General features: G+C 35.9%; 1 protein-coding gene across 2 annotated transcripts in view; it reads left to right on the top strand.

Moving 5' to 3' along the window:
• Positions 1-12916, top strand: part of LOC109095716 (pappalysin-1-like) — a 115382-nt gene that overhangs the window by 36023 nt on the left and 66443 nt on the right. For both annotated transcript variants that reach the window (XM_042723071.1, XM_042723072.1), the window contains exons 9-10: positions 3428-3556; positions 7191-7282. In XM_042723071.1, coding sequence (XP_042579005.1) covers positions 3428-3556; positions 7191-7282 — 221 coding nt within the window. The remainder of the gene's footprint in view (positions 1-3427; positions 3557-7190; positions 7283-12916) is intronic.

Below are 12916 nucleotides of genomic sequence, written 5' to 3' on the forward strand. Positions count from 1 at the left end.
CAATTTGGCAGTGTTGTTTTGTTAATCAGCAGAGAAGTGCTTGCCTTTCTCAGGGGGAACGAGTCCAACATAAAGGCAATAATGAAGGCTTTGTGTATTTTCCTCTCGCTTGTGTTGGCTCTTTAATTAATTACTGGTGTTGTTTTTGTGTAGTTTTGGAAAGCTGAGAAATTTGGGGTTTCTGCCTGTTAGTTAATACACATACTCTTGTGTGGCTTTGTGGGTGGGTTATAGTTTACAATATAGGTGGATGTGAGTAGAAAAAATGCACATGCAGCTTTCATGTGCTAGCGTGCTTGCATGGCTTTCTTTGTCAGTCTATTGGTGTTGTTTGCCCATACTTATAAATATGATGCGATTTCAATTTTTCCTTTCTCTTTGGAGTGTTACAAGCTCTTGGTGCATTAAGAAGATCTGTAAAGTTGCAAAGACTAAAGTCTCAAATCCAAATATTCTTTATAAAAGTAACGACTCGTCCACCCCCCCCCCCCCCCCCCCCAAAACGGCTCATTCCCCACATCTCTATGTCACTATGTGGGAAGATTTCCATAACGCCACCCAGATGTTCACGCAAATAAAGAAGGTGTAGCTTTTATTCTCATTGCAGTACTGTTGTTGCTGCCGCCACCATGTCGTATAGACGCTGTGTGATTCACTGCGAAAGCGAAACTACTTTGTTTGGACTTCCAAAAGTAGACGATATGGTCGCTGAGGAAATGCATCAACTTTGCACTGTAGATCGCCGAATCGGCTTTCACCATGGACGAAGTGGAGTCCAGCACTGGATAGCTGGACAATCAGAGCACACCTCGCTTTTCAGACCGATGAGCCTTGTAAAAATCAACGTATTTCAGAAGGCGGGGAATAGAGGAGAAACAATAATGTACAGTATGTGGAAAATGTGTTTTTTGAACCTTAAACTGCATAAACAAATTTCATCACACGAACAACACAAAATCATGCTCTTTTTAGCAGCATCATATGACCCTTTTAATTAAGGGGTGTAACAGTAAGCAAAGACTTACTGTATTTGATTGCAGAATATCACAGATATGTATATGTTGCCTGTTTTACAATGGCTTTGTGAAAAGAAGTGTGCTTAACTGTACTGAATACGCAGTTGTAGTATAATTTGAATCTTACATGTATATTAAAAAACGTACTTGCAAATAATGTAATAAATACTCACCCTTATGTCATTCCAAACCCGTAAGACCTTCATTGATCTTCAGAATACAAATTAAGATATTTTTCATGAAATCCGAGAACTTTCTGACCCTGTGTAGACAATGGAATGACCACATTCAATCAGTGGTTCAACCTTAATTTCACGAAGCTACGATAATACTTTTTGTGGACAATGAAAACAAAAATAACAACTTTATTCAACAATTTCTTCTCTTTCGTGTCAGTTTTCGACACTTGTTTACAAGAATACCACAACACATGCTTCACTTGCACTATTTTAATGAGTTGGGCTCTTTTCACCAGAATATAATAGAGAGTATTTGCTCTCAGTTACTAAATGCATTTGTACTGACCACAGGTAAATGGCCTCCAAGAGACATTTGAGGTGGACAACACTCTATTTCACTTTGAGAAGTATATGACAATGAGAAGATACGACTCGTGTTTGTTTACAGCTGTCCTCTGAGAGATGAAACATGTCTGGCCTCTTTTGCTCATTATGAGCCGCCACAATCTTTCGCCACCAGAACGCTGTGATCCTTTCCTCGAAGCCCAGCACTAAGTGAACAGGTTTCGGTTACATTGTCTCAGCACAACTTCATCCCTCATAACATCTCACGTGGTTCAGATTGAGTACAGAGCCTGCCTCCTCAGAACGACACAAGATCGGATATCTCTTATCTCAGACCTGATCTCACCCCCACCAGCAGCCGATGGTTCAAAGTGACAGCTGAGGAGTGTGTTGCCGATTTAGAATCAGCACTAAACTGGCATAAGAGTTTTCAGGGTGTAGAAATAGCTGTGTTGGACTGACACCGATCCTGTAGTGTAGACTCTGGTGCGTTAGCATCTTAAACCCAACAAATTTAGTACGGAAAGATCGGAGAGCTCCCACTGACCACTTTTAGGAGGTGTTTGAGCTATGCTGGAAATAATAGGGGAATTAATGGGGACTAGGGGCATAAACAGACATCCCACCCTGCAAAAACCCATTTCAGGGAACTAGTGTCAGGGAGCCGCTATCAATATGCGGAAGTGTGTAGGATGTATGGAAGCCTGTTTCTGCTATGTGAGAAAAAAAAAAAAATTGCGACTTATCTCGCAATTCTAACTTTTTTCTTCATGCGAGTGTATTTCTCACAATTGTGACTTTTTTTTCCTTACAATTTGCAAGTTTATTTCTCACAAATTCAAAATTTTCTTCTTTAAAAATAAATAAAACTTCTACAGCAACAACAAAACAAACAAACAAGTGTTTATGTAGACAGACAGAGGAAAGCACGATATTAAAGTCATCATAAAACATAAAAACAATTGTACTTTTTTAGTTGTTTATAAGTCTAAGTGATGAAATTAGAGAGACGTACACCATTTTTGCTTATGGATAAATAATTTTGCATACAAAATAAAGAAATTAACAACATATTCAAGAAATACATGTTTTGCGTTTTCATAATATCAAACATCTTTGACAACAAAACTGTGAACCATATTTATAGAACCAAAAATATAAAAACTTGAATCAACCCAAAATCTATTAGTAATGCTGTTTCTTCCATAAGGCCACAAAATGAGAATGTCTCGTCAATGTCAGAATATTTAGAAATGGAAGAATTAACAGTGTATATCTTATAAAGGTGAAGTTTAAAATAGAATGACTTTCTTCTGATCACATTGCATCAAATATTTAATTTGATGCGTTTTTTTTTTTTTTTTTTTTTTTTAGATTCATACCTGATCACACTTGTTTATTTTTGCATTTAGATTAGTCACAGCTGAAAACATCAAAGTTTTCTTCAGTGTGCGTTCACAGACTGAATTCTTTTGTGAATTTTTTCACCATAAAGCACAAAGGACAGATACAATAGTAATAGATATATTTTGGCAGTGTAGACAGCTTCAGTGATTATAACGTTGATTATAAAGTTTTTATCTGAACTGAAGTCATGGTCCACTTCAGTTACATTACCAGTTACCGTTACATTATCATTTACTGGTCTTTGCTTGCTTTATTCACATTTTGAATATTTGTTTTGTTTTTCATGCTACTAAAATAAACTATGATTTTCTAAAATGTGAAAAGCAATATATTAATTCATAAATGGTTTGCTTATTTTGTATGTGTAGCCTGCAAGAATATTACAGGCCATTTCCCAAACATTAATCAACCATAATAATCATTAATATAATATCAAGGGCAATATCCAACAATAATAATATTGTTTTTTTTTTTTCACAGGGATGTTGAGTATGGTGGGGTTTACACTTACCAGGTCCAAACAATCTCCAGCCGGAGTGTGAGTGAACCGTCACCTCCATTAACACACCGCCTTGGAGCGCCATACTGTGGAGATGGTCTCATCCAGAGGTTGGTTTGGATATGTCTCTTAACCAGGGGACCAAGACCCTCTAGTGAGCCTCAGCAAACTTCCAAGGGGGCTGCAGGATGACTTTCAATTATTTAAATTACTATTAAAGTAAAACAATAATAAGGGCATTTGAATATTGTGTTGCATAGTGAGGAGCCTTCAAAAACGTAAAATTATTTCAATGAATATATTGTTAAAAATATAATATTTATATCATTAATAGTACATTTAAACTTAATTAAAGGGATAGTTCACACAAAATTACTCACCATCCGCAGCACATTCACGACAATACCACAGCGCATGCGTGTGTGTGTGTGTATATATATATAGCACTTGTATATCATTGCTTTTTTGTTGATTTTGATTGCTTCCATTGTCCTCATTTGTAAGTTGCTTTGGATAAAAGCGTCTGCTAAATGTAAGTGTGTGTGTGTGTGTATATATATATATATATATATACACATACACACACATATATATATATATATATATGTGTATATATAGTTTTTATTATTGTTTCAGTTTAGTTTATTTTAGTACATTAAGTTAAGATGTTTGTTTATTTAAATTATATACTGTATTATTACCAGGACTTGACATTAACACCTGCTAACCCGCCAAATGCTGGTGGATTTCAGCAATAGCAGGTAAAACGGTCACTCCCACTAGCCACTTTGGCTGGTTGAATTTTATATAGCCTACAGTAACAGAGCACAGCATTATTGCTTGTCTCGGACAAGTGGATTTTTTAAAGGGACAAGTGCAAGAGAATTTTACTTGCCAGACTGGACAATTAAATCTGATAAAACATCTAATCAGGGAAGCAATATAATTTTGTCAAGAATGATTCTGATTTAATTACATTTGATGTAAACAGCAATGGAAATACTTCCAAACAAAGATCACAGCAGAACAGTCACGCATCTCTGAGAAAGACAGCAGTTTCGTTACTGAATGATTTGAGTTTTTGAATTTATAATATGAGTCAATGAGATTCTTGAATGAATCAGCCATCTAAACAAATCATTTGAATGAATTATTCAATGACTCCATGACACTTGCTGCCACCTACTGGTGGTATAGGTGCTGGTCATATAATTAGAATATCATCAAAAAGTTGATTTTATTTCACTAATTCCATTCAAAAAGTGAAACTTGTATATTATATTCATTCATTACACACAGACTGATATATTTCAAATGTTTATTTATTTTAATTTTGATGATTATAACTGACAACTAAGGAAAATCCCAAATTCAATATCTCAGAAAATTAGAATATTACTTAGGACCAATACAAAGAAAGGATTTTTAGAAATATTGGCCAACTGAAAAGTATGAACATGAAAAGTATGAGCATGTACAGCACTCAATACTTAGTTGGGGCTCCTTTTGCCTGAATTACTGCAGCAATGCGGCATGGCGTCGATCATTCTGTGGCACTGCTCAGGTGTTATGAGAGCCCAGGTTGCTCTGATAGTGGCTTTCAGCTCTTCTGCATTCTTGGGTCTGGCATATCGCATCTTCCTCTTCACATTACCCCATAGATTTTCTATGGGGTTAAGGTCAGGCGAGTTTGCTGGCCAATTAAGAACAGGGGTACCATGGTCCTTAAACCAGGTACTGGTAACTTTGGCCCTGTGTGCAGGTGCCAAGTCCTGTTGGAAAATTAAATCTGCTTCTCCATAAAGTTGGTGAGCAGCAGGAAGCATGAAGTGCTCTAAAACTTCCTGGTATATGGCTGTGTTGACCTTGGACCTCAGAAAACACAATGGAACAACACCAGCAGATGACATGGCACCGCAAACCATCACTGACTGTGGAAACTTTACACTGGACCTCAAGCAACGTGGATTATGTGCCTCTCCTCTCTTCCTCCAGACTCTGATTTGACACAAGGAATCCGACAGCTGAAACCCATGTCTTGCATACGTCTGTGCATAGTGGTTCTTGAAGCACTGACTCCAGCTGCAGTCCACTCTTTGTGAATCTCCCCCACATTTTTGAATGGGTTTTGTTTCACAATCCTCTCCAGGGTGCGGTTAATCCCTATTGCTTGTACACTTTTTTTTTTCTAACACATCTTTTCCTTCCCTTCGCCTCTCTATTAATGTGCTTGGACACAAAGCTCTGTGAAAAGCCAGCCTCTTTTGCAATGACCTTTTCTGTCTTGCCCTCCTTGTGCAAGGTATCAATGGTCATCTTTTGGACAACTGTCAAGTCAGCAGTCTTCCCCATGACTGTGTAGCCTACAGAACTAGACTGAGAGACCATTTAAAGGCTTTGCAGGTGTTTTGAGTTAATTAGCTGATTAAAGTGTGGAACCAGGTGTCTTCAATATTGAACCTTTTCACAATATTCTAATTTTCTGAGATACTGAATTTGGGGTTTTCCTTGGTTGTGAGTTATACACATCAAAATAAAAAATAAATAAATAAATAAACATTTGAAATATATCAGTCTCTGTGTAATGAATGAATATAATATACAAGTTTCACTTTTTGAATAGAATTGGTGAAATAAATCAACTTTTTGATAATATTCTAATTATATGACCAGCACCTGTGTATATACATATCTGCTTCATTAAACTGTGTGTAAATACATATAAATGCCACTACAGCTGCTTCTGTTTCTTCTGCAGTGAAAAGATCAGTTTTGTTAATACCGATTTCATTTGACTGGTAACAGCCCAATAGCGTTGTCTTATATTAAGTGACGTTATTAATAAAATGTAAGAATATGATATAAAAGATGACACATGCATTTAATACAGTTAGGGAAAAATCCCCTGTAAAATAGGCAAAAAAAAAAAAAAAAAACCTGAAAAACATTTTTTTTTTTTATTTCATAAATTTTCCCATTGTGGCAAGTGAAATGCTTTAGTCATATAAAATGTAAGTGAAAGTTTTCCCAACATGGTGACATACTCAGAATTGTGGCATTTAACCCATCCGTGAAAATGTGAACACACACACACACTGTGAACACACACCCGCTATGCTGAGTGAAAATGCTGTTTGGCGCCCCGGGGCCAGTTGGGGGTTCGACTAAGGGCCACATGGTATTGGCTGGAGAGAGCATGATCATTACATATATATTATAAAAATAACAAAAAAAATAAAAATATTTAAAAAAAATAAAAAAATAAAACCACAAAAATATAAAAATATTACAATTAATATTAATATTGTTAATAAATAGAACAATCTAACTCCATCAAGATGTAAACTAAAACCATGTTACTCTTTCCTCTCAACTATGGCTTTTATTGAAGAACATTCAGTTAAAATGAACTGTGGTTAATTATCTTACCTATATTGACACTCCTAGAATCTTTTCAAATATATTTTGTTATAGTTTGGTTAATATTACATTATATAAGGGGCCTTTGAATAGTGGGTTGAGTAGTGGAGTTCAAAAAGGTTGAGAAGCACTTATTTAGAGGATCATCAGATTAACCTTGAGGTTAATCTGTGCTGCCTCAACAAAACATTTTAAAGTTGTTAGAAAATATACTGCCATATCCACACTGCAGGGTTCAGATATTCATGCTTTTAGCAACACAGATTCATATCCACCAGGGGAAATCATCATAATGTTTATTACATATGCATTGATTTATTTCAGGTCCCAGGGAGAGGAATGTGATGATATGAACACTATGAATGGAGACGGCTGCTCCGGCCACTGCAAGAAGGAGCCGTATTTTAACTGTATTGGTAAGTGTGGAGAGTAAGCGTAAGTGCATCAGCGGCTCATTACAGCCGTCATCTGTCACACGACTACGACTGCATGTCAGAAAGTGTGGCATGCTTTTAAATGTAGTCACTGCTGTACATCAGTTTTGGTTGACAGTTTTGCGAGATGTGTTATCGTCTCACTCCGAAAAAAGCATCTTTGAGAGCAGCACTTTAGCTGAGCTCTTTTGTTTGCTCCCTCCAGAGCCAAAGCTATTTTTTATCACTAGCATTATGATTATGACATCCTTGTAAAATTTGTAAAACATTTATTTCAAAACGAACACACTAACAAATTCATGAAGGATGTCTTGGCACCTTCTCCTGCTCTGTAGTATTAATAATACAATGCTTTCCGGTCTCCGTATTTATGGTCAGAGCCTGAGGAAAGATTACGTCATTGAAAGACAGCAGTAGGATACTTTTGTTTACTGTTACACACAAATGCAAAGAGCCCCATAATAATATATATAAAATATGAAAAAGAATGCATCATGGTTCCCACAAAAATGTGAAGCAGCACAACTGTTTTCAAAATTGATAATAAAAAAAAAATTATGAGCCGCAAATCAGAATGATTTCTGAAGGATCATGTGACACTGAAGACTGGAGTAATGCTGAACATTTAGCTTTGATCACAGCAATAAATTACATTTTAACATATATTCACATATATATATATATAATATTTCACAATATTACTGTTTTTACTGAATTTTTGGATCACATAATTGCAGCCATGGTGAGCAAAGAGACTTAGCAATCTTACTTATGTATTCATTCATTAATTCATTCCGAATATCAGACATTTACAATTTATTTTTCTTTAAGAGTTTTTACTATTTGCTGAAGGAATCACATCTGTGTGTCAGCTTGAAATGTTTGTTTTTATGTGGAACCATTAGGCACCATCATGAATGAAGCATTTGTCTTTCTGACTGTGCAGCTGATTGTTTTTATAGCTGCACTCTGCTGAACCAAAAGATAGCGTTTGGTTTTACTTATCTCAATATAGTGTTATCTATGTTAGCGTTAGAATCAAGTTGCCCAGGGAAGGTACAATTGCTCATCTCATCATATCTGAGCAGTGTAATGGTGCCATGGGTACAGTGTGGCGCAGATGTGCATACATGTATAACTGTAGGTTGTGCAGAAGGCCACGTGAACGATAGTTGTGTGTGAGTGTGTGTGTGTTTGCCCCCTCTGCAGCCTCTCGTTTCAACATCAGCAGAGCTGAGCAGAGGGGAGCGTTGGAATTTATGCAGAGGCTTGAGCCAACTTGGCACAGCAAGCCTTCGTCCTCCTTGCTGGAACCCCTTACATTGAGAGACAGACAGAAAGAGAGACAGTCTGTGTCTCTTTATCACTTAACATATGCTCATTATCACTATTGTTGGCACTTTCAGCCTTATTCTGTATAGCAGTTAATTTTTTATGCGTTCAACTGACATGAATTGGTAGTTGATTAAATTGGTACAAACACTTGACAGTAAGGTCCCATTAGTTAACATTGGTTAATACATTACAAAAATGCATTAACTTATAATGAGCAATACCTTTGTTAAAGTATTTATTAGTCTTTGTTAACCTTTGTTAAAAATATAACTGTTCATTGTTAGTTCATGTTAGCTCAGGTCCATTAAAAATATTTTAAATATATTAAATATTCTGTATAAAACAGTTACTTACTTGCTTACTTGCTTACGTATTTATTTATTTATTTTGCATTAGTAACATTGTAAATAAATGCTTTAGAAGTATTTTTGGTAACACTTTAGTGTTAGGGATCAGTTCTCACTAGCAAGCATATTACTCGCATATTGGCTATTTATTAGTATGTATAAAGCACATATTAATGCCTTATTCTGCATGACCATATTTTAGATTCCTTAATCCTTAAACCCCATACTTAAACTTAGCAACTTCTTTACTAACTATTAATGAGCAGGAAATTAGGAGTTTTTTAAGCTAAAACTCCTAGATAAGAGTTGATGAGAATTAAGGCCCAAACTAAAGTGTGACGGAATTATTGATAATATAGTTAACAAATTAACTTTATTGTAAAGTGTTAATATTGAATTTTGTTAAAATTTATTTAAAATTGTCAATTTCTGTAAATAGGTAAATGGAATCTTCCTTAGTGTATTATGCATTGCTTTTCTATGTTTTTTTTTTTAATTTTTTTTTTTAGGCACACTACTAATATTCAGTTTTGTTTATATAAATGCCAGAGATACAAACACAAATACAGAGTAGGAGTGAATGGAGAGACAATGTGAGAGAGAAAATTTGAAAGTGGGAGATCTGAAAATGAGAAATACTGAGCAGAAAAAGTAAAGGGTAAAACACTTGAATGAGGAACAGCAGCTCCACAGTCTGAAAAAAAAAAAATCCTCCCAAATATCCCTGAACTCAAAAGTGCTCCTGTCTCACTCATGGCCCTGGAAAAACTTGATGTGGCCGAAATCTGAAAAAAAATGCTGCTTTCAGAGGTAGGAAGGCATCAAGGCACATCTGAAACCAATGTTTGCACAACATCCTGTCTGCAAAGATGCCTTCATCTGGTGGGATTCTGAAGGCAGCACAGATTTATCTAGAGACCCTTCAAGCACCAAATTTGAGAAACTTCACTGCAATTGGCCTGTAACTTTATTGGGACCTGCAGCATGATTTCAAATGACATTTGAGAAGGACATTCTGACCCTGGCTGATGTAAATAGTTTGAACGATACAGAGGAGACTTTCAAACTATCTGCAAAATAAAACATCTGTTGTGATTCTGTAGAACTCCATGTGGTGACACATATGTTGAATATTGCTCACATTAGGCCATCAAAGTGAACACTTTAGAAGAAGGAACACAATGTGTCTTCACAGATTTGAATTGGGTCCAGTTTCTCTCAGAAACAGAATCTGGCTCTTCTCTGATGTGATGCTGTGAGTATGACACAGTGAACTGTGGTGTTTGTCCTCAGTATGCAAGGGAAAACTGCCTAATAAACCTATTGACATTTGGACAAAAGCACGTATATATGCATACAAGTAGATGTGAGATATGGCTGTATATCTGCATGGCTGTGATTCAGCCATAAGTAATCACATATATAGCCATATCTCACGTCTACGAGTGTGATATTGTGTTTATACAACAGTTTGACATCACAAGTGTGTAAATGCATAAACAACAACAACGGAGTGTCTTAAAAACCTTCTTTTGTGCAGAACTACTTCCTTCCACTATGGATTCAAATGTCAGTTTGACAGTTAAACAGCTGAGCCCAAGCCTGCATTACTAATTCTAAAACATTACTTTAGAACTATTAACGAAGGAACATTGAGTTGCTTCATTGAAAGCTTATTGTATTACTGTATTAAAAAATGACTGTATTATGTAGAGTATTACAGTATGAGAGAGAGATAGACTGAGCGAGTGTGATTAACCTGCATCTGATACAGCATTCATTCTTCAGATCAGTCGCATATTCACAGGGCCGTTCCAGACTCTGTTGGTGCCCTAGGCAAGATTTTAGATTTACATAAACATCACGAGCTTAAAAAATCACGAGTCGTTAACTTGTGATTTTTTGCCTCACTTCCTGCCTTGTCTCTATAGGCTATTGATATTTTCTAACACCACACATATTTGCCTCACTTCCTGCCTTGTGCCCCTGGAAATTTTCTTTTTTCACTCATTTTTCAGAAATAATACTTTAAGAGCGCATAAATGGCAAAACTATTTTAACTGCGTGCGCCATGCATAATTAATGCATTATGATGATGTATTATAATTACGTCATGATGCAGAAAGTGTTTAAATTAGTTCAACATGACATGTTGTCAAATCTTATGATTTTCTGTTGATGTCAATTTTATTTTATTCTAACATTATTTTAATCAGTTTGATGATTGATCAGAACTAAAATTAACTGTCAGAAATTATTTAGCTTAATATATGGGTGTAGGAGTGCATGATGGTCACAAGATGTATACCTTGCTGCCTTTGATTTCCAATAATCGTGTGTGTGCTTTTAGAAACACTAACAAGGAAATAAAATAGAAACTAGACATTTTTTTTCAGAACTCTTAGTACTAAACTAAACTAAACTCCAAAAGATTAACAAATATTTTTAATAGACTTTCATACAGAAACATACAAAGTAACCTTTTTGTTTTTTTTGTTTTTTATTTAACCATGCCTAATAAGTGCTTAATACAGACCGATGTTCCACTCAGATTCCTTAAAAAAAAAAAAAAAAAAAAAAAACCTCTACCTACATTTTTATAAACTCCAAAAATGCACCCAAACAATTATCACTAGTGGCAATAAAACAATTGTTTGGCTTTTCTGGTGTAGTAAACTTGCTCTCTAGCGTACCTGGTACAACATTGCACTTGTGGAGCACTTGGGTATGAGTCCCTACAATTATAAAAGAGCTCAAAGCAAGGCATTTATATCTCGCATTTGCATTTATTAAGTGAAGTGACGTGACATTCAGCCAAGTATGGTGACCCATACTCAGAATTCGTGCTCTGCATTTAACCCATCCGAAGTGCACACACACAGAGCAGTGAACACACACACACACACTGTGAACACACACGCGGGAGCAGTGGGGCAGCATTTTATGCTGCGGCGCCCGGGGGGGGGGCGCCCGGGAGCAGTTGGAGGTTCAATGCCTTGCTCAAGGGCACCTAAGTCATGGTATTGAAGGTGGAGAGAGAACTGTACATGCACTCCCCCCACCCACAATTCCTGCCGGCCCGAGACTCGAACTCACAACCCTTCGATTGGGGCATTCACCATCACCTGACATTACACTCTCAACCCACACTCAAAACAAACAACAAAAAAAAAAACAAAAAAACTCAAAGGGGCATTCACCTGACATTACATTCTGAACTGGCACTCCATACGTACAACAACCATTGCAATAAAACACCGGTAGATTCATATTTGGATATTGAACACGATTCACGGCTGAACATTTGAAACACTTTTCATGAACACTTTTCCCAGTCTGCATACTTTAAATTTAGAGCCATTTCTTCTCATAATGCTTTAAACATAAAAGTTTTTGTACTTTAAAAAATGCTTTAAAAAATGTGTACTTTCTTTTACATTTTATTGCATCTATTATAATTAAATCCAACTCAGCTTAATGGTACTTAAAGATTTTCCAACTGGTTTGATTCTTGTGATTGTACAGTATCAACATCTGAATGAATTACTTGAAACACGATAGCCAAATATATGAATTATCCTTATAGCAGATCACTCAACCTTGATCCATTGATGGATAGAGTTACAGTACATTGTTACATTATATAAAACTGAGTGGTGCAATTTAGCATTTTAGCCTGGCCTGTAAGAACTTGAACTGTAAGGATATTTATGATAGTTACATTTGAAAGCCATTAAAATAATATTATTGGTGGTATATATACGATTGATTCTTAGGATTATGCATTAAATTTGAGTTTTACTTAATGCAATTTAATGTGTGGATTAAACAATAACTGGCAGACCTTCAGGCAATACAGTTACAGAACCACTTTCTGAAAAAAAAACAAAAAAAACAACAACTCTGCATTACATAACACTGCCAAGATTATAGC

This window comes from Cyprinus carpio, chromosome B5 (genome assembly GCF_018340385.1).
Source record: "Cyprinus carpio isolate SPL01 chromosome B5, ASM1834038v1, whole genome shotgun sequence".
NCBI lineage: Eukaryota > Metazoa > Chordata > Actinopteri > Cypriniformes > Cyprinidae > Cyprinus > Cyprinus carpio.